The 23,542-nt window shown below is 44.5% G+C and overlaps 1 protein-coding gene across 1 annotated transcript in view; it reads left to right on the top strand.

Moving 5' to 3' along the window:
• The window catches only part of LOC137544962 (multidrug and toxin extrusion protein 2-like), a 115,969-nt gene that overhangs the window by 46,009 nt on the left and 46,418 nt on the right, over positions 1-23,542 (top strand). The window contains exons 9-13 of the mRNA XM_068266060.1: positions 524-637; positions 1,929-1,996; positions 3,442-3,550; positions 8,405-8,480; positions 16,215-16,288. Of these exons, the coding sequence (XP_068122161.1) occupies positions 524-637; positions 1,929-1,996; positions 3,442-3,550; positions 8,405-8,480; positions 16,215-16,288 (441 nt within the window). The remainder of the gene's footprint in view (positions 1-523; positions 638-1,928; positions 1,997-3,441; positions 3,551-8,404; positions 8,481-16,214; positions 16,289-23,542) is intronic.

A 23,542-nucleotide genomic window follows, 5' to 3' on the forward strand; every position in this document is an offset into this window, starting at 1 on the left:
CAAAGTCTCTTTAAGTTTAGAAGAACATGGTTTGTAGCTTCAATGGCACATTGAGCCCTGTTTCTGCGAATGTCTAACTTTCCTAACTCTAATTCTTCTAACTCTAGGTCTGCCAATCTCTATTCTCCTAACCTTGATTGTGTGCTAAAAGTAATAAGCATACTCTGCAGTGCATATTATTTACTGCTTAGTAGTTAGGGGGCGTGACCGACAATGCTATGTATTCTGAAAAATACATGAAAATTCTTGAAATGGTAAACGCAAGGCAGTCTCAACAAATTTAATTTAAAAAAAAAAAGGGGCCTACAAACTTTACTGACTTTTACTGAATGTGAGAGGTCCTCGAATCACATGGGAGATGCAGAATGATGGAGCACTAAGGGGCCTTGGGGAAAGCTCATTTCAGGAAGAACTAAATGAAAAGCCATAAGGAGGTGCAGGAATGCCTACAAACCTTTGTGATTTGCACAACTTTGTTTGCATAATCTGTAGTTAAATTCTTGCATTCATAATTTTATTTCAGGTTGGTCCAGAGACTGTCTTCAGGAATGGGACACATTTATCTACCTTTCTATCCCAAACTTGCTTATGTTTTGCATTGAATGGTGGAGCTTTGAAATTGGAGGCTTCTTAGCAGGTTGATCTTCATCTTTATTTCTTTTCTTCTAAAGGCTTCATTCACATTTAAAAAGCCAGGAAAATTCCTGGAAAATTCTGCCTATAAAAATCTATGGTAACATAGGAATCACTTCACATTGGTATTCATTTGCAATGTTTGCTTAGCATCCAATTTATGCAGAAGTGGAAAATTTCCAAATGCATTGTTTTCAGGTGGACAGATGCTTAGAAAATACTGGTCAATTAGGTTGGTATTTTGTTGGTATCTTTCTGGTATTCCCATAGGATTTGTCTGCTGTCTAGAAGATACTGTAGTCACTGGTAGTGAGTCTCGTAAATGCCAGTTAACTTGCTTCAAGCAGTACAAAGCAAGAGGTAGCATTGGTGTGATCAATATTAGATCATATCTCTGCTAAGGACTGATCTAGTATTAAGTGGTGCAAGGTGGTAAGCACTTAATATCAGTTAGGGAGTAGTAAGTTATCTCATCATTTCTTGATAGGCCAGTTCAGTCACTTGATCTTAACCCAATTGAGCTTGCATTTCACTTGTTGAAGACTAAACCTTGGACAGAAAGGCTCACAAACAAACAGCAACTAAGCCACTGCATTAAAGGCCTGGCAGAGCATTAAAAAGGAGGAAACCCAGCATCTGGTGATGTCCATGTGTTCAAGACTTTGGTCTGTCATTGCCAGCAAAGGGTTTTCAACCGAGTATTAGAAATGATCATTTTATTTCCAGCTATTTAATTTATCAAGCTTACCTGTCTAACATCTTCTTCAGTCCGTCCCTCAGTGCCTCCCAACGATGCGGTCCACGCTCATCACGTGACTACAAACACTTCCTCCTTCAACCCGGAAGGAAGAAGTGTTTGTACTCGCGTGGAACGCATCGTGGGAGGCGCCGAGGGACGGACCGAAGAAGATGTCAGACAGGTAAGCTTCACACCCCCCCCCCCCTCCCGCCCAGCCTGCACAGGTATCTGGGTGAAATTCACCTGAATTCGGATTTGAGCATCCCTGGTACTGACCTTTGCGGGACCTCACTGCTAACAGTTTCCCATGTAGAATATTATCTATTTGCCATCACTCTTTGCCTTCTGTTCCTTAACCAGTTATCTATCCATGTACACATTTATATGTTTTCATGGTAAATTCATTTTTATTGTCACCAATGCCATGGATTATGCTATTAATCATTCCATTATTAATGAGTATTTTTGACATTCAAAATATTGACAGTTGTCAGATAAATGGACAACACACTAGCCAATGCACTGCCATCAAACGATAACTCTTGTTTCTTTTTAGGATTTATCAGTTTAGTGGAACTTGGAGGACAGGCCATTGCAATGGAAGTGACAATGCTGGCTGTAATGGTAGGAAGCTAATTACTAGTAGGTTTTAACTTTGAAATCAAGAATCATCAAGAATACATGTATTTTTAACAGACTTGCACTTTTCAAACAATTATAATGGGATCTCATTTATTATACTGGGGGGCACAAACTGGCAAAACCTCCTGAGTGGCGTAACACTCAGGAGGTTAAGGGATTAAGGGTCTGTTTCCTATTTTGTTTGAATACTGCTGTATAGTAGGATTACAGATTTTTACCTTTAGGTACAATTTTTATAGGATGTGTATTATCTCTATTTCATCATTGTAAATACAATTATATATATTATGTATTGACTGTCGTACAGCACAATGAGCTTAATGCTCAAAAGTGTAGTAATATTGCCTTACACAGACAGCGCATTGCAATATTACCCTTACTACTGGCAGCGTGGGCTGCGAATTACGCTATTAGCACGACCTGCAGTACTTTAGTACCGAAGTAACGCTCATTACCGTAGCAACACTCACGCTATTCGAATACTGTGGGTCATGCTAATAGCCTAACTTGTGGTACACACTGCCGGTAGCAAAGGTAATATTGCTGGGCGCTGCCCATGGAAAATACAGAGGCGTAGCTAGGTTTTTCAGCACCCGGGGAAAAAGACAGTTTTTGCGTATTCCTCTGGACAAATTGGGAATGGCCACGCATCAGAATGTGGGTGTGGTCATGGGTGGAGCCAAATGTACAAATACTATTTAGATAGCCAGATGTGCCCCCTTCCCCCGTTTAGATAGCCAGATGTACCCCCTATAATTAGCCAGATGTGCCCCTCTTTTTCTGCTGCTGTTAAGCAGGGAGAAGCAGGGAGAAGCAGGGGCACTTCGGGCAGCCAGTGAGCTACCTCTCACTCACTTGGAGGTGCGGTGGCCATGCTCTTTGTCCCCTTACAGCAGGGGTCTCAAACTCGCGGCCCGCGGGCCATTTGCGGCCCTCGATACAATATTTTGTGGCCCTCGCTGGCAAAAGCTTCCTTATAGTTTGCTTCAGTGCTCCCAAGTAATCCGCCGCATCCCCGCCGCTAAACGAGGGCTGCAGAGCCCCCAAATCGCCCAGGGGGCAATCCGCCGGCATTTCCTGAAAGGGGCAGAGCTTTCAGTTTCAGCTCTGCCCCTCCTCACGTCAATCGCCGCACGGATCGCTGCCTCTCCCCGCCCCTCCCTGTGAAGGAAGAGTGAGAGGGGCGGAAAGAGGCGGCGATGCGCCGCGATTGTGAAATTCCTTATGCGGCCCAGCCTCATCCTGACTTTGCCTCCTGCGGCCCCCATGTAAATTGAGTTTGAGACCCCTGCCATACAGTGACGCGCCCGGGGACATGTGTCCCCCTTGCCCACCCATAGCTACGCTCTGGGAAGATACTGGCACAATATAAATCAATAATAATATTTGCCAAACCTTAACAATGCACATTTTATCTCCCTGTACAGCTTCCTTCAAGCTTTGGCACAGCTGCCAGTGTCAGAATAGGAAATGCTTTAGGAGCTAGAGATGTAGAAGAAGCCAAAAAGTCTTGTAAAGTTGTACTTTGTTGCACAGGTAAGATTCTGTACATGAAAAAAAATTAAAAGTACTCCATCAAAAGTGGTATTTGCACTCCATTAAAGTCAGTGGGGTAGCTAAGAAGTTGTGGGTAGTGTTGGGCGAACAGTGTTCGCCACTGTTCGGGTTCTGCAGAACATCACCCTGTTCGGGTGATGTTCGGGTTCGGCCGAACACCTAATGGTGTTCGGCCAAACTGTTCGGCCATATGGCCGAACTAAGAGCGCATGGCCGAACGTTACCCGAACGTTCGGCTAGCGCTGTGATTGGCCGAACGGGTCACGTGTAGTGTTGGGCGAACATCTAGATGTTCGGGTTCGGGCCGAACATGGCCGAACTCCGAACATAATGGAAGTCAATGGGGACCCGAACTTTCGTGCTTTGTAAAGCCTCCTTATATGCTACATACCCCAAATTTACAGGGTATGTGCACCTTGGGAGTGGGTACAAGAGGAAAAATTTTTTTAGCAAAAAGAGCTTATAGTTTTTGAGAAAATCGATTTTAAAGTTTCAAAGGGAAAACTGTCTTTTAAATGCGGGAAATGTCTGTTTTCTTTGCACAGGTAACATGCTTTTTGTCGGCATGCAGTCATAAATGTAATACATATAAGAGGTTCCAGGAAAAGGGACCGGTAACGCTAACCCAGCAGCAGCACACGTGATGGAACAGGAGGAGGGTGGCGCAGGAGGAGAAGGCCACGCTTTGAGACACAACAACCCAGGCCTTGCATGAGGACAAGAAGCGTGCGGATAGCAATTTGCATTTTGTCGCCATGCAGTCATAAATGTAATACAGATGAGAGGTTCAATAAACAGGGACCGGAAACGCTAACCCATCACAGATGTTCATTGTTCATGTTACTGGCTCAGCAGTGGCAAAACTCACCAGTCATGATCCCCCTAAGGGTCCCTACAATGCTAGAAAATTTGGTACTGCTGAGCCATTGCCCTTTGAAAAGATGTGAGATTTTGGAAAGTGAAATAGGGAGGCAATGAAATCCTATGGGGGATTTTACCAATTTTGGACCCCTGTAACTCTGGTTTGCAGAGATGTAGGGACCCCATCTTTGGAATCCAAGTCTAACAATATGTCTTCTACCTGCATGAGACATTTCGTGAGATTCAGATTTTGCTAACGGCCATTGCTGCGATTTATGTACGTCACCATCACTACCATTGAAATAGCCCAAATAAACAGGTTTTTGTGACCCTAGGCTATGACCTCTTCGGCCTAGGGGCCCGAAACTCACCAGTCATGTTCCCCCTAAGGGTCCCTACAATGCTAGAAAATTTGGTACTGCTGAGCCATTGCCCTTTGAAAAGATGTGAGATTTTGGAAAGTGAAATAGGGAGGCAATGAAATCCTATGGGGGATTTTACCAATTTTGGACCCCTGTAACTCTGGTTTGCAGAGATGTAGGGACCCCATCTTTGGAATCCAAGTCTAACAATATGTCTTCTACCTGCATGAGACATTTCGTGAGATTCAGACTTTGCTAACGGCCATTGCTGCGATTTATGTACGTCACCATCACTACCATTGAAATAGCCCAAATAAACAGGTTTTTGTGACCCTAGGCTATGACCTTTTCGGCCTAGGGGCCCGAAACTCACCAGTCATGTTCCCCCTAAGGGTCCCTACAATGCTAGAAAATTTGGTACTGCTGAGCCATTGCCCTTTGAAAAGATGTGAGATTTTGGAAAGTGAAATAGGGAGGCAATGAAATCCTATGGGGGATTTTACCAATTTTGGACCCCTGTAACTCTGGTTTGCAGAGATGTAGGGACCCCATCTTTGGAATCCAAGTCTAACAATATGTCTTCTACCTGCATGAGACATTTCGTGAGATTCAGACTTTGCTAACGGCCATTGCTGCGATTTATGTACGTCACCATCACTACCATTGAAATAGCCCAAATAAACAGGTTTTTGTGACCCTAGGCTATGACCTCTTCGGCCTAGGGGCCCGAAACTCACCAGTCATGTTCCCCCTAAGGGTCCCTACAATGCTAGAAAATTTGCCACTGCTGAGTAATTGCCCTTTGAAAAGATGTGAGATTTTGGAACTGTAAATAGGAGGCCCAATGAAAGCCTATGGGGGATTTTACCAAATTTGGAGCCCTGTAACTCTGGTTTGCAGAGATGTAGGGAACCCATCTTTGGAGCCCAAGTCTAACAATATGTCTTCTACCTGCATGAGACATTTCGTGAGATTCAGACGTTGCTAACGGCCATTGCTGCGATTTATGTACGTCAGACTCGCCACCATTGAAATTGCCCAAATAAACAGGTTTTGTGACCCTAGGCTATGACCTCTTCGGCCTAGGACTGCATTGAACGCGACCCACGCATTGTGCGCATTCTGGACAACACCAATTACTGGGTTTATACCCTTCTGGATCCACGGTACAAACACAATGTTCCAAAACTGCTTGAAGAAAGAGCCAGACAGGTCAAAATGGAAGAATACCAGCAGGCCCTTGTGGAGACTTTAGAGAGGAGATTGACATCCTCCCCCTCCTCTAGCCAGTTGTACGCCGACAGACTGACTTCCGCAAACCCAGGACGACCAGGAGGGCAGCAAACAACACAAGCCGCAGCTAGTGCCCAAAAGGGAATGGTATCGGCAGTGTCCTTGGAGTGGGAAAATTTTCTGACACCCATGCAGCAGCACACAGAACAGCAAGCGTGCAGATCCACCTCCAACACCGATCGCCTGGAGAAGATGGTCAAGGACTACATGTCAGATGGCGTAGCTGTGTTGAACAATCCATCTGCACCCTTCAACTATTGGGTATCGAAGCTAGACACCTGGCACAAACTGGCAATGTACGCAATAGAGGTGCTGGCTTGCCCGGCAGCCAGCGTTATGTCGGAACGCTGTTTCAGTGCTGCCGGAGGCATCGTCACAGATCGGCGGCGTATCCGCCTCGCCACAGAAAATGCAGACCGTCTGACTCAAATTAAAATGAATCAATCCTGGATTGGAAACGACTACGCAACACTCCCGGACCCCAACCAAGTAACATGAACAATGAACATCTGTGATGGGTTAGCGTTTTGGGTCCCTGTTTATTGAACCTCTCATCTGTATTACATTTATGACTGCATGGCGACAAAATGCAAATTGCTATCCGCACGCTTCTTGTCCTCATGCAAGGCCTGGGTTGTTGTGTCTCAAAGCGTGGCCTTCTCCTCCTGCGCCACCCTCCTCCTGTTCCATCACGTGTGCTGCTGCTGGGTTAGCGTTACCGGTCCCTTTTCCTGGAACCTCTTATATGTATTACATTTATGACTGCATGCCGACAAAAAGCATGTTACCTGTGCAAAGAAAACAGACATTTCCCGCATTTAAAAGACAGTTTTCCCTTTGAAACTTTAAAATCGATTTTCTCAAAAACTATAAGCTCTTTTTGCTAATTTTTTTTTCCTCTTGTACCCACTCCCAAGGTGCACATACCCTGTAAATTTGGGGTATGTAGCATGTAAGGAGGCTTTACAAAGCACAAAAGTTCGGGTCCCCATTGACTTCCATTATGTTCGGAGTTCGGGTCGAACACCCGAACATCGCGGCCATGTTCGGCCTGTTCGGCCCGAACCCGAACATCTAGATGTTCGCCCAACACTACTTGAGGGCCCCGATGCAAGTTTTACAATGGGGCCCCCCCAAGTACTCTATACATAGCAATTGATCAATGGCAACTACAGTGTCAGAGATGCAAGAAGGGGATGGGGAACAGTTTTGTCAGGGATTACCACTATTCAAAGTATCTATAGCAGTGATTATTATGAGCACAGGACCAATAGAGAGCTAATACTGTAGTCGCGGAAGGGCCCTTCTAGCCCCGAGGCGGTGGCTACCTCTGCAACCCCTATTGCTACGCCCCTGGATAAAATGTTTTATTGACCTTTATAACTTGAGCATACAGGGATTAATGTCATCTGAAAAAAAGGCTTTATTGGTCTAATATTTGCTTAGATATGACTGACAACTTCAGTGTTAAATGCAACTCTTGATGTTATTATCTGGTATTTGCCACTTCTGTTTAAAACCATGCAAATTAATTATTACCTATATGCAGTTAAAATCTGTGAATCGATTTTATTGTCTTCAGTTATATTTGCTAGAACTTATTTTATAAGACTCTTAGGCCTCGTTCACATCAGGGCCGTTTCTGTGCGCTTTCCACAGCGCACTGCCCTGTGCGTTCAGCAAGGTATTGATTTTTCCATGTAACTAAATGTAGCTGGTTCACATCTATGAGCTGCGCTGAGCAGCGTTACAAATACGTAGTGTTGCATGCATTTCTGTGCGCTGAGCTGTAAAGCGCACATCAATGCAAGTGAATGGGTGCGCTTTTTTAGCGCATAGAAGCGCGTACAAGCGCATAGAAGAGCATGCGGTTTTTACCCCTAATTGGAGAAAAAAATACATTTACATACAAAAACAACTTTTTATTGACAACTGCTGCTGCTACAGTAAGCAAAACGTGCTTTAAAGAAGCGCAGCGCAATGCACAGAAACGCGCACTAAAGCGCGCACAAGCGCATGCGTTTTTTACCACGCGCTTTAACACGTTTTTCAGCGCAGCAGATGTGAACGAGGCCTAACTATCACACTTCTTAATAAAAGACAAACAGTGGGTGGTGCTTCTGTAGCATGCCAAGAGTATTGATTTGATACTAGTCTTCTATTGCACTTTTGAACTATTGTATTGTTTGATCGGAATTGAATTTCATTATTTTTGCTTTCAGTTTTTGGTTTTGCAGTTAAATTTTCTTGATATTTTACATTACCTGTGTATCATTTCAATGTACTAAATGTATTTTTTGTCTGATTTTTTTTTCAGTGTTAGGTTCCTTAATTATCAGTGGTACTCTGTTTGGACTTAAAAACGTAATTGGTTATTTATTTACAAATGAAAGGTGAGTGATATAATGTAACTAGCTTCAAATGTACAATGTTCAATCATAACATAGTTTTATGTAACTCTTCACTTCCTAACATAAACTGGTTCCTGATGTGACTCCGACACCTTGCATCAAAATTAACTTTACCCAGTGCCATGTGATGGCATGAATTAAAGCAAACCTGAACTAAAAATGAAAAGTCAAAATAAATATACACATGTCATACTTACCTCCCATGTAGTCTTCTCATCAATCCCTTTCTCCTTTCCCGCATCCTGTTTGTCAACTGTGATCGATGGAATTCTCAGTTCTCCATTTTAAAAATGGTGATGACCCTGTAACAGCTTCTGCGTCAGCACACTGTTAAACTGTAACATCGCCCCACTTGAGCTATAGGGAACATGGACATTACCTTGCACATCCTTTGTCCTTTCAGTTACAACTGACAGCAAGGGATATATTTCAGTTCTGACAAAATCTTATCAGAATAGGAAGAATTCATTGTTAGGAGAAAATGGTGAGCTTCTGAGAGGAACTGACAGCTAGGTAAGTATGTAGTATTCATTTGCAGGTACATCATGTGTTTATTTTAAATATGTTTTCTTGGTTCAGGTTCACTTTAAGGAACTTTTGCTTGCTGAGGGCTCTTTTCCAGAAACATGAACCCAATCGCACTGTGATACAGTCCAGTTTCCTTTTACATACACTACCACGATTACGCTGCGATCCGATGGGTGTATGTCGCTATTGTGTCGGTTTTGCAATAGCAATTTGCAATAGGAGAAAAAAGATGGGCAGGAAAATATTTAAAATTGCTGAACTGCAGAAAAATCGCATATCACTGTGATTGCTATACAATTTTCCTGCGTTCCTATAGTTTGTATAGGAGCTCAATTGCAGGATAAATGCAGCAGGATCGATCTTTGCGATTGGGAGAAATCGCATCGCAAACACATTGCAATAATGAAAACATCCCCACATGGTTTCCTTAAGATTGTAAACTGACTAATGTTGTACAATCTGTTAGCAATTGGATTTGAATTACAAAACGCTTCTAGTGGAAAAGGGCCCTAAACCGTAATTTCTGCCTATAAAAAAAAGTCTGCATTCCCCTAACCCAGGGATCTGCAAACTTGGCTCCCCAGCTGTTAAGGAACTACAAGTCCCACAATGCATTTGCCTTTATGAATCATGACTGTGGCTGTCAGACTCCCGCAATGCATTGTGGGACAGCTGCAGAGCCAAGTTTGCAGATCACTGCCCTAACCCAACAGTGGTAGCTCTTGCTTTCTCTTCTGCTCTAATGGTTTTACCACACCAGGAGCCATATGCAATTAACTTTTTCTCCTGAGTTTTCCCCTAGGAGATCATTTTTCATTTTCAGTTTAGAAACGTTTCAGCACTTTGCAATGGAAAAAGTAACAAAACTAGGTGAAAAAGTGTTATCAAAATTATTTTGAGTATTTTTTTTTTTTGCTTGCTGGTTGTTTAACCACCCTGGCGTTCTGATTAAATCGCCAGGGTGGCTGCGGGAGGGTTTTTTTTAAATAAAAAAAAAACTATTTCATGCAGCCAACTGAAAGTTGGCTGCATGAAAGCCCACTAGAGGGCGCTCCAGGGGCGTTCTTCCGATCGCCTCCGGCGGCCAGAAGTAACACGGAAGGCCGCAATAAGCGGCCTTCCGTGTTTCGCTTACCTCGTCGCCATGGCGACGAGCGGAGTGACGTCATGGACGTCAGCCGACGTCCTGACGTCAGCCGCCTCCGATCCAGCCCTTAGCGCTGGCCTGAACCAGGGCCGGCCCTAGACTTTTTGCCGCCTGAGGCAAATTTTAAAAAAAAAATTGGCACCGTCCCCCCTCCCCCCCCCCCTCGGCACGGGCGGGGAGGACACTCACCTCTTCCCAGCATGCGCTCCACTGACATCACTTCCTGCAGCGTTGCAGGAAGTGATGTCAGTGGAGCGCACGCTGGAGCGAGGAGGAGGTGAGTGTCTCCCCGCCCGTGCCTCTTACATATACGGCTGCGTCTATTTAGGCTGGAGGGGAGCGGAGGACGGGGGACCCAGGCGAGGGAGGGGGGGGTCCGACCCCCCTCCCCGCCGCTGGCCCAATACCCCCGTCCTGCCAGCTACCCCTCCAGCTCGGCGGGCCGGCTCCCCGCACCCACGGACGGGCGGGTGCCGCCCCTGGAAATTTGCCGCCTGAGGCAAAAGTTTCACCCCGCCTCATGAGCGGGCCGGCCCTGGCCGGAACTGTTTGTTCCGGCTACGCTGGGCTCGGGCGGCTGGGGGGACCCTCTTTCGCCGCTGCACGTGGCGGATCGCCGCGCTGCAGCGGCGATCAGGCAGCACACGCGGCTGGCAAAGTGCCGGCTGCGTGTGCTGCTTTTTATTTCATTAAAATCGGCCCAGCAGGGCCTGAGCGGCAGCCTCTGGCGGTGTTGGACGAGCTGAGCTCGTCCAGACCGCTCAGCTGGTTAAAAGGCATTTAATTGCTAAGTTGAAAATATCACCTAGGAGAAAACCCAGAAGAAAAAGTGAATTGCATATGGGCCCCTTTTTCTCCCGGGTTTTCTCCTATGTGATAATTTTTCATCTTCTCTTTAAAATAATTTTGAACACTTTGTAATTCAAAAAAAAGTATCAAAAAGTAGGTGAAAGAGTACTCTCAAAATTATTTTGAGTATGTTTTTACTTGCTGCTAATTTAAAAAGCATTATAATGTGAAAATATCCCCTAGGAGAAAACTTAGGAGAAAAGGTTAATTGCATATGGGCCCTAGTATTTCCAACCATCCTCCCCTTTTGTCTTCATAGAAATGGTTGTCCCTAAGTGTGAATTGTGAGTATATTTTGCATCATTTATATATGTTTTTATATAACTGCATGTAGTATAAATATATTGTTACCCACAATGCCTACATTTTTTTCATATTGCACTTTGTAGAGTGCTACGAAATACAATGGGGCTTTTTAAATTATTACAGTAATAAGAAAAAGTGAGTGGAGCAATGTTTTTCATACTCACACAAATCTAGACTGTCACCTGAAATTTTTCCACAGCCCATCCTCTTCTGCAGTGCTCTGTAATTTAATTAGCTGCATCCATCAGAGTCTTCAGAGCCGTTTATATAAACACTGGGGCCCCTGGGCAAAATTATTCCGAGGGCACCCCCAAAAGACACCCCTGACCAAAAAGTGGCACTAGGTGCCCTTTGTTGCAGTCAAATTCCTCATCCAACCCCCCCTCCCCCCCCCCCCCTGCGGAGCTCCAGGGAGCAACACTTAGTTTCATGGATTCACATCAGACACCAGGGGCTTGATTCACAAAGCGGTGCTAACTGTTAGCACGCCTGTGAAAACCCCCTTAGCACGTCTAAACAAGCTTTTCGCGCATAAAACTTTACGCGCGCAAAACTTTATGCGCGTAAAACTTTACGCGCGTACTGCACAGAGCGCAGGGCGCACCGCGCGAAGTGCCCATTAAAGCCTATAGGACTTAGCGCGCGTAAAACTTTGCGCGCGTAAAACTTTGCGCGCGCAAAGTTAGCGCGCGATCTGATTGAGAAATCCGATGCTAACCTACTTAGCACCCTGGTTAGCGCGTCTAAAGACTTTAGACGTGCTAAGTAGGTTAGCACCGCTTTGTGAATCAAGCCCCATATTTACTAAAGGAGGCATATATTCAGATGACTACTATCATAGTGATTTTTACATATAGTCCATCTACAAGGGAAGGCTATATGGTTATGAATTAGAAAATCCTGACACCAGTTTTATAGTAGTATTTATAATTATTTATAAACCCTCCTTCCCACACTCTAATTACCATGTTACTGCTATAAAATAGGGCTCTGGACATTAATTCTAGAATTCCTGTTACCTTGCCTACACCGTATTGTCAGTAATGAAAGGCCTTACATTTTTTATGTGCTTATGGTACAGTTTTTCACTAAGTAGTAATACAGAAAGTTGTATGCATTGGCCAGGTGTACCTTTTGTAAAAATATATTGAAAGTGCTTGGCTAACATATGTTGGTGATCCTGGATCTCCTGCTGCTAGGAAAGGTGCTTTTTCAGCAAAGAACAGTGTCAACTTTTCACCCCTGAGATAGAGCGAGAGATAAACTCTTTGTGGCCAGCACTGTAGCTCTGTTGTTCCTCCAGTTCATTGTTCAACTAGGCATTTAAAGGGAAGGTCCGAGCTAAAAAAACAAACAACAAAATAAGATCTACTCACCTGGGGCTTCCTCCAGCCCCTAGCAGCCTATCTGTCCCTCGACGCAGCGCCGCTTCCAGACGGTGTCCCGGGGACCCCTCCGTTGCAGTCGGCATCTACTGTGCCTGCACGAGCACACGGCCACGCAGCTCGCGATCACAAAGCCTGGAGTGTTCTGTACAGGTGCAGAAGTACTGCGCCTGTGCAGAACACTCCCGGGCACATGCGCTCGTGCAGGCGCAGTACACATCGGCAACAGAGGGGATACCGGCTGTGAGCTGAGCTGCAGCAAGGGACATATAGGCTGCCAGGGTCTGGAGTAAGCCCCAGGTAAGTAGATCTTGTTTTTTTTATTTAGCTAGGATGTGTCCTTTAACTCTAACCACATCCTCCCCAGTATGTTACAAAAGTCATGTGTATCACCCTTTCCTGCCTGCAATACAAAACAATTTATAACTAACATATGTTGGTGATGATGGGATAGGAGGAGGAATCTGGACAGTCAGCAACCTGTCCAGTACAATTGCATTATCATCTTAGACCCAATCATCCAGCTATCTATTGCAAAACGCACAGGTTTGCAATGTAGTAATGTGCATTTCTAAATTATGCAAATTAACTATTTTATGCATTAAAAAATGAGGATACTGAACAAAGGCATTACAGTTCCCTTATAGCATCATTTACTATGAAAATCCTCTCCTCTGTATGCTAACTTTTCAGCTTTAATATTTATTACAAATTGTATGCAGCTTAGAACTGGACCAATGAAATGCACTAGCTGCTGATTTTGGTGCAATTTCAAACTGCATGGAAAATGCAACAAGTTGGTAAATGTTTCACTGATCAGTTGTGCGTCCTGCAAACAAAGCAGGTGGTTTTGCTGCACGGAGCTCACTGCCTGGCGCCAAAACAAAGTGCCCTATAGCAGCAATGTAATGTTGCGCGGGGCACGTAAGGGTAATTTGGGGCTCCAGTAAATCAAACAATAAGAAAGTCTACAAGTTGCGCTCTTGACATATATAACTTGCTGCAGACAATCCCCCCTTTCAGAGGTCACTCACCAGATGATGTGGTCTGAACAGACCAATATGCGCCTCCGGGGTGTATGGCCCCCCGTCACCTCACGATCTCACCACCTCGTGTGTAGTCCAGTGGAAAGTAGATCCTTAGGTCCTCTCCGAGATGGGGATCGATGACTTGCAACAAAAAAGCACACAGGAAGACCAGCTTCCAATAGTGTGATACTGCGTTTATTAAAAAGTTAAAAAACTAAAAACAAAGTCCATGCGCTGGGCATACGCGGGTTTGTGATACACAATGGCTATAGGGGAAGGTACATCCCATATGGCTGCCAAACCCTCTGCCGCCCTGTGCAAACACCGTCCGCTCTGCGGATGCAAAGTCCCCGCTATGCTGCTCTCCGTGCCGGCAAGCGTCAGCGCATCCAGCGTGATTGCGTCACTCCGTTAGCTCCGCCCTACGCGTTTCGTTGCGTAGCAACTCATCAGGGGCTTGTACGGAGTGACGTCCTGCCCAAATTTATTGCCTATCAGGCTGCCAACGGGGAGGTAACTCCTCCTTTACATAAACTCACAACGATATGCATTCTCGAGAGGATATTTAAGGGAAACAAGGACATAAACTATTAATATTTATGAGAAATATCTCATCAGGGATCTTAAACAGTTCTTCAAATTAAACAAATATGTCAGAGAAAATCTCCATTGATTATATGTTAATTCATACATCTCAGGGGAACATTTAAAAGTATGTGTGATTGAGGGGTCTTATAAACTAATAGATCGTGAAGTAGACAAAAGCCACTGCCCTCATTACTCTGTTTAGGCCCATCTACCAATGTATACACATCACAAGCTATACACCAAAGGAGGCCAAAATATATGCGGACTAAATCAATATGTGCTGTAATAGCCCACAGGGCCAACCACCATACAGACCATTTGAGTATAAGAGGAAAGATATTCCCATCATTAACAGATATGATCCATTAAGAGATCAAAATGATCAGCCCTCTTCCTCTTCTTTTCTGTGGGAGCCGCCAAAGCCCAGATACAAACCATGGGAGGAGGAGGATTTGAGCATGTACCTATCACCAAGAAAGCAGTGCAAACGAGGGGCAGAAGAGGGTGCAGAGGAGGGGGAAGAAAAAAGAAGGAGGCAATAACCACTGATGGTATTTTCAACATCAGTGGTGTTAAACTTGATAAAAGTGAACTTTCCCTGTTAAGTAAAGGCCTCAAATATGCCCCATCTAGCACTTTAAATAAGTTTGAAACCTATATTGATTTGAATAAATATGTCAGAAGATTGAACATTAAGAAATACTTCATGGGGAAAAACAATGGTATGACTAAAGTAGCAACAGCAGATGTATATAGGCATACCAGTCTAAGGAATAACTCCACCTTCAATCCAGGAGGGGCCCCGGTGGGGAGCACGGTGGAAACTTTTAAGAGAATGGTCTGCAAAGATCTTCGTGAACTAACCCCCAATTACTCAGATCCGAGTGTGAAAAAAATTAAAAAGACCATAGAAGACAAACAGCTGGTTGTTAGACCAGCAGATAAGGGGGGTGGCGTGGTCATCATGACTAAGACACAGTATGACCAAGAACGGAGTGACGCAATCACGCTGGATGCGCTGACGCTTGCCGGCACGGAGAGCAGCATAGCGGGGACTTTGCATCCGCAGAGCGGACGGTGTTTGCACAGGGCGGCAGAGGGTTTGGCAGCCATATGGGATGTACCTTCCCCTATAGCCATATCACAAACCCGCGTATGCCCAGCGCATGGACTTTGTTTTTAGTTTTTGAACTTTTTAATAAGCGCAGTATCACACTATTGGAAGCTGGTCTTCCTGTGTGCTTTTTTGTTGCAAGTCATCGATCCCCATCCCGGAGAGGACCTAAGGATCTACTTTCCACTGGACTACACACGAGGTGGTGAGATCGTGAGGTGACGGGGGGCCATACACCCCGGAGGCGCATATTGGTCTGTTCAGACCACATCATCTGGTGAGTGACCTCTGAAAGGGGGGATTGTCTGCAGCAAGTTATATATGTCAAGAGCGCAACTTGTAGACTTTCTTATTGTTTGATTTACTGGTACAACCCAGAGACTGTGTTGCTGCACATGACAGTATCGATTTAAAGGAACATTCTAGTGGACTAAGCCTGTTTGGTGATCCCCACTCATTTTTATATAGAGCGAGCGCATTATTTTTTGTTTTTCTTAATTTGGGGCTCCGGCGGCTGCCGGACCCCGAATTATATCTCCTTCCGAGTTGTTAGATTATAAGCTAGCAAGAGCAGGGCTTCCTCTCCTATTGTTTTTAGCAATTTTTTTTTATTGTATAACATTTTGGTTAGTAATATGTTTTACTTGTGTTATACACCTATGTTTTGTTATCATATTGTACCCCTCTGCAGAAGATGATAGCGCCATATAAATTAATAATAATGATGATCGTAGTATTAAGGTTGGGATTTCTCTTTTTGTCTATATTCAGGGATATCGCTATTTTGGTTTCACAAATCATGCTTCTGTATGCTCCATTTTACCTTTGTGATGGTACAAATGTAAGTGTTTTCTTAATGTTTTCTTAATGTTACAAGTGTAAGTGCATTGTTAATGTTTTATATGTATAGATACTTAAAAAAAGCACTGGTAAGTATAGTACTGGACTCAGTAAATGGTTTTGTGTTTTATTAGACCAACTGCAAAAGTCCTTGTATGTATGTATTTACAGTGCATCCAGAAAGTATTCACAATGCATTAATTTTTCCACATTTTGTTAGGTTACAGCCTTATTCCAAAATGGATTAAATTCATTTTTTTTCCTCAGAATTCTAAACATAGCACAGTGGCGTACCTAGGGCATTTGGCACCCGGTGCTGAGTATTAAAAGACACCCCCCCCTTAAAAAAATGGGCGTGACCACAGTCGGCAAAAAAATTGGGTGTGGTCATGACCGGATGAGGGCGGAGCTAACTGTAATTTAAAGTATTAGCTAGTATAGTTGCCCCCAGTATAGCTAGTATAGTTGCCCCCAGTATAGCTAGTATAGTTGCCCCCAGAGCTGCCCCAGTATAGATAGTATAGTTGCCCCCAGTATAGCTAGTTTAGTTGCCCCCAGTATAGCTAGTTTATTTGCCTCCAGTATAGCTAGTTTATTTGCCCCCCGTATAGCTAGTTTAGTTCCCCACAGTATAGTTGCCCCAGTATAGCTAGTATAGTTGCCCCCAGTATAGCTAGTATAGTTGCCCCAGTATAGCTGCCCCCAGTATAGATAGTATAGTTGCCCCCAGAGCTTCCCCAGTATAGTTGCCCCAGTATAGCTAGTATAGTTGCCCCCAGTATAGCTAGTATAGTTGCCCCCAGTATAGCTAGTATAGTTGCCCCAGTATAGCTGCCCCCAGTATAGCTAGTATAGTTGCCCCCAGTATAGCTAGTATAGTTGCCCCCAGTATAGCTAGTATAGATGCCCCCAGTATAGCTAGTATAGATGCCCCCAGTATAGCTAATTTAGCTGCCCCCAGTATGGCTAGTATAGCTGCCCCCTGTATAGCTAGTATAGATGCCCCCAGTATAGCTAGTTTAGTTGCCCCCAGTATAGCTAGTTTAGTTGCCCCCAGTATAGCTAGTATAGATGCCCCCAGTATAGCTAGTATAGTTGCCCCAGTATAGCTAGTATAGATGCCCCCAGTATAGCTAGTATAGCTGCCCCCAGTATAGATGCCCCCAGTATAGCTAGTTTAGTTGCCCCCAGTATAGCTAGTATAGTTGCCCCCAGTATAGATAGTATAGCTGCCCCCAGTATAGATAGTATAGCTGCCCCCAGTATAGCTAGTTTAGTTGCCCCCAGTATAGCTAGTTTAGTTGCCCCCAGTATAGCTAGTATAGATGCCCCCAGTATAGCTAGTATAGATGCCCCCAGTATAGCTAGTATAGTTGCCCTCAGTATAGCTATTATAGCTGCCCTCAGTATAGATGCCCCCAGTATAGCTAGTTTAGTTGCCCCCAGTATAGCTAGTATAGTTGCCCCAGTATAGATGCCCCCAGTATAGCTAGTTTAGTTGCCCGCAGTATAGCTAGTTTAGTTGCCCCCAGTATAGCTGCTCCAGGAGGGGGGACGCAGCGCTAGAAAGAGGGGTGACTGGGATAGAGGCGGGGAGGGGGGAAAGATCCCCCCTCCCTCACCTGGGTCCCCTCCTTCTGCCTCTCTTCCCCTCTAAATGACAGTGGGGGCAGCGGGCAACTTACAGTCAGGGCGGGCGGGCAGAGACTACTCACTTTACTTCTGCGTACCAGCAGCTGGAGCGCTCCGTCACCGTCACGTGCCTCTGCGCCTCCAATGCGTGTCACAGCATTGGAGGCGCAGAAAAGGAACGTGACGGCGACCAGCGTTCCAGCTGCTGGAACGCAGAAGTAAAGTGAGTAGTCTCTGCCTGCCCGCTCTGACTGTAAGTTGCCCGCTGCCCCCGCTGTCATTTAGAGGGGAAGAGAGGCAGAAGGAGGGGACCCAGGTGAAGGAGGGGGGGGGGGATCTTTCCCCCCTCCCCGCTGCTATCCCAGTCACCCCTCCTTCCAGCGCTGCTCTTCCCCTCATGCAATGTCTGCAACAATGGGGGGTCGTGGCGACACCCCCCTGGCTGGCTGTCACCCAGTGCACCACGCCCCCCTGCGCCCTATTGTAGAAACGCCACTGACATAGCACCCCACAATGTGAAAAAAGTTTACTTGAGGTTATGGCAAATTTAGTAAAAATAAAAAAAAATGAGAAATCAAGTGCATAAGTATTTACAGCCTTTGCTCAATACTTTATCAATGCACCATTGGCAGCAAAGCGCAAGCACAAGCTTGGCACACCTATCCTTGGCCAGTTTCACCCTCATTCCTCTTTGCAGCACCTCTCAAGCTACCTCAGGTTGGATGGGAAGGGGCCTGGCCTTCACACCAAAGAGTTCTTACCCTACCAGAGAATTTTGTTTCTCATGGTCAGAGTCCTTTTGGTGCCTTTTGGTAAACTCCAGGTGGGTGACCTGGCACCAGAACGGCCAATCACAGCCACCCATTGATCCTATTCCTAATAGGTGCTGATGGTCTTGCCATGGACCATGGCACTATAATTGGACTAATCACTGCATTTGATCAGTAGCAGTGACCACACTGGTGATGAGGTTTTACCAAAGCATGCCTCGATAAAAAGCATATTTTGACAGCTCACCTGCTTATGATGCCATAGGGAAAGTGTAATGATCCGCTCGGCTGTCTGGGATCCCTTGTCAATTAAAAACAGATCTTTTTCTCTCAGTAATTCTTTAAGACCTTCCATTTATGATCCTGCTATGGGGAAAATTCCTAAACTATGCAGCATCAAAAGTAATATTAATTTGTCTAATAAAGTTTCTCCTGTTGTTGTCGCAACTTCTTCTGCAAATGAATCTATGTCTCACTCTGTTCACACCTGTAAAGGCCCGTTGCCTGATGACAGTTGCTCCAGTGTTTCTGTCCTGAACACCTTGCAGTCTGGTCCACAGATTGCGGAGGTTTGCGCTTTGGAAGCGTCAGTTTCGCAACCTAAAGCGATCTTGGATTCGCAAATTTTGCGTTCTTACTCCTCGGATTCCACATTGTTAGCCGAGTCTAAGGGTGAGACAGCGCTTTGGTTTTGCGAATCTGTTACTGGGGAATCTTTGCCTTGTCCAGAGAAGATCTCTGTTAGCCTGCCCTGAACCATGAATAAAACCATGATGTCCACTCGCACTGACATTTGTGAGTCCCTTTCTTGCTCAGAAGCTAGTACTGACTCTCCACCCTGTACTCTGGATGAGTCAATATTGCCTTGCATAAAATCTCCTGCAGTGACCGTATAGGCTCGTCTAGGTATTGCTACTATTCTCACCTGTTTTTCTGCTATTTTGGAATTGCAGTCTAGTTTGACTGCTATGCAGAATTCTGCGTGCAGTGAGATTAGAGTTAGGGAGTCAGTGTGTGTTCCAGTAAATATTCCTGTGCATCTTGTTCATAAAGATAAAATTCAGTCTCAGCAGATTGTAGAACCATCCCTGGGACATTTGCTCTGTCCGCAAAATGAATTGGATGTTTTGCCCTGTAACATGGATAGTTCAGAATCCTTGATTTCTTTGTCAGAAAACTTGGGAAACAATGCTCCTGAGCTTTTGTTTGATGTTCTGGAGGTCTCCGAGTTCCTCCCAAAGGGCGCAGAACTTTTAGGAGGTGCCTCCTGTCCCGCAGGGCCGTCTGAAGCATTGCCCACTACAGTAGGCATTGCTGCTATACTACTACTTTTGCAGCTTTTGCGGAGCTTCAGTCATGCGTAGTCAATGATGAGTGTTGGTTAGATACCAGTACAGTCATAGAGACTTTTAAGTCTGAATTCAAGTCTGCTTTTGAGAGTCCAGTGCTTGTGACCACTACTCGTTTCTGTACTTGGTTCACACTTGCTCTGGCGGAAAGAACAGTGGATCCTTCCTGTCCTGTCCCTGAACCTGGATCGCACTTGCTCTGGCAGAAGAGCGGTGGATCTTATCTGACCTATTCCTGTTTTCCATTCGTCTGTCTGTCTTGAGCAAACGCTTGCGGTTGCCTGAGGTAAGGCAGCCGTTTAGCAAGCGTTCCTGTTATTTGCAGTAGGAGAACTGAGGCGCCAGCAGGATAACAGTGGATAAAAACTTTAAAATTTGCTGGGAGGAAGCGGTGGACTTACCTCCATAAAGCAGACACGAAAGACTGGCTGAATAGTAGTCACATTTATTAATTAGTACCCCAAAACAGTGCAACGCGTTTCGCAGGCCCAGCCCGCTTCATCAGGCAATAAACATGGGGACAAGACTGTAGACAAGTGACAGTACATTATGCTATAGTAAATTCTGCAAATTTGCATATCAATATATTGCATATCATAAAGCATACCATATGAAAGAAATTGCTTCGTGGAGATGGCATAAAAGAGTTGGGTGTGCAAGTAAACAATAGGGGGTAGAGGCTATGGTGCTCGTGATAGTAATGGACTATGGGGTGTTATTTTACACAGATTTGCAATGAGTGGTATTGGTAATGGAAAAGGGTATATGTCAGCAAGAGTAATCGGTAATAGAGCATTGAGAAGAGAACAGGGGGGCAGAAATACAGGGTAAAGTGTGCAAATAAAATAACATAAAGAACTCACCAGAATTTCAGCAATAGGCAGTGTAGCGCCTCAGTGAAGTGGTGAGGATGCTCTACTCCTTATATATACAGGTTCTTGCTAAAAGGGCCAATTAGATGTATGGGAGGTGTTGGGTGGGCGGGGTTAGGGTGAGTGTGCGAGCAGCCAATGGGCTCTCGCCACCTGTGTTTAGTGAGTTAGGTTTTTGGGAAGGGTGGGTGGGGCTAGGGCGGGCTTGTGAGTAGCCAATGGGCTCTCGCCACCTGTGTTCGGTGTATTGGGTAGTTGGGGTGCGGATACAGGTATCATGGTTACCAAATGTGCAGCTGAATAGTGTACTAGCTGAATAGAGTACTGGTTAAGGGCACTGCCTTTGGCATTGGAGACCAGGGTTCAAAACCCGGCCGGGGCAGAATCTACTCAGTTTGGATGCTGTAAATGGGCAAAAGAATAAATTAAGTAAAAAAGTATATGCAAAGGTCTTTTTCAAGATTTAAATAAATATAATGATTCGATTCAGTGGGAATATAATTAGTATATTTGACAGAGGGATTGATGTGTAAAAGTATTTAGCTGCCATCTAGTGGACCAAAAAGTTATGACCCGGTCCTAAGACACAAGCATCAATAGACATGTAAGAGCAACATAAAAATTAATAGAATAAATAGACATGTCAGAGCAACATAAAAATTAATAGAAACATATAAAAAAAAAAATAAAAAAAAAATTAAACAAATATGGATCAACTTAGTAGTCCTGGACAATTGTAGCAACTGGTAAAACAGCACATAACAATCAAACCAAATTACACTTTTTGACATAAAAATATGTAGAATAATGATCAAGCCAGAGGTGTAGCTGTAAAATTGGACGGTTACACTAAAACTTATTGGGACAAATAAAATACAATACAATAAATAAAAAAGTCATGAAACAAGTCAAAAAAAGGGTAAAAGAGAGCGGCCAAGATAAAAGAAAAACGGTACAGGAGGTATTTTTAGTAAATTTTTTCCAGAACTTCATTCAGACCCTCAGGGCTGAGGGTTCTTATAGTTTGTATCCAGAACATTTCAAATTTTTTTTTGTGTTTCTGAATGCGTTTGACGAACTTGCATCAGTTGAGTCAATTAGTGTAATGTTGAAGAATTGTGGGTTATTGGCGTGGTGAGTGCAGAAGTGCCGTGATACGCTGTGAAGGGGACATTTTTTAGTGATGTTTCTTTTGTGTTGTCCGATTCTGCTACGGGCCAACTGTGTAGTCCTCCCCACGTACTGGAGTCGACAGGGACATGAAATGAGGTAGATGACAAATTTAGATTCGCAGGTGAGGTGTTTTTTTTTATGGGATATTGAATACCGGTACTGGAGGACACAAAGAGTGTGCAGGTGCAGGTGTTGATAAATTGACAGGCTGTGCATCGGTTTTTGTTGCAAGGGAAACAACCAGGCTCCTGTGTTTGCAGGATGGTGGGTTGGTTTGGTATACGTAGTTTGCTTGGCGCTAAGAGATTGCGGAGATTTGGTGCTCTCCTATATGTAATTGATGGTGTTGTGGGTAGTATAGGTCGTAGATAGGGGTCTTCCATAAGGATGTCCCACAAGAGACAGTACATTATGCTATAGTAAATTCTGCAAATTTGCATATCAATATATTGCATATCATAAAGCATACCATATAAAAGAAATTGCTTCGTGGAGATGGCCCCCTGTTCTCTTCTCAATGCTCTATTACCGATTACTCTTGCTGACATATACCCTTTTCCATTACCAATACCACTCATTGCAAATCTGTGTAAAATAACACCCCATAGTCCATTACTATCACGAGCACCATAGCCTCTACCCCCTATTGTTTACTTGCACATCCAACTCTTTTATGCCATCTCCACGAAGCAATTTCTTTCATATGGTATGCTTTATGATATGCAATATATTGATATGCAAATTTGCAGAATTTACTATAGCATAATGTACTGTCTCTTGTCTACAGTCTTGTCCCCATGTTTATTGCCTGATGAAGCGGGCTGGGCCTGCGAAACGCGTTGCACTGTTTTGGGGTACTAATTAATAAATGTGACTACTATTCAGCCAGTCTTTCGTGTCTGCTTTATGGAGGCAAGTCCACCGCTTCCTCCCAGCAAATTTTAAAGTTTTTATCCACTTTTATCCTGCTGGCGCCTCTGTTCTCCTACTGCTATACCGTGTCCACCCCTGGTGGAGGGGTGATCTACCCCCTTTCGCATCTACAGAGAGCGACTTCTTATCCCTGAGTGAGGACAGGTCTAATCTCCTCACCTGCCTATACAGTGGTTGCCTCTGTGGTAACCCACGTTTGTGAGTATAATTTTCTCACGATAACCTTTACTTCATTTATGCTTAACATACTACACTATATTGGGCTCTCGGTTTCTTTACACTTTACGTTCCTGTTATTTGTTCATTTGTGTTCATTTGTTAGTCAGGGTGGCGTGCTTGTCTCTGTTGCGCTTATCGTGCGGAGACCGCGTGTAGGTATTGTGTTTGTTATTTTCGTTGACATTCTCATTGTATGATATGTTGTGTCTTTCCCTCTGCTCCTGTGTTTAACCTTTACTCTGTCTTGTGTCACTGTTGGTAATCGCCACTCTAGCGATTGCGTTCACACTTTGGTTTTCGCTGTTGTATGT

The sequence above is a fragment of the Hyperolius riggenbachi genome, chromosome 2 (assembly GCF_040937935.1).
Source record: "Hyperolius riggenbachi isolate aHypRig1 chromosome 2, aHypRig1.pri, whole genome shotgun sequence".
Classification (NCBI taxonomy): Eukaryota; Metazoa; Chordata; class Amphibia; order Anura; family Hyperoliidae; genus Hyperolius; species Hyperolius riggenbachi.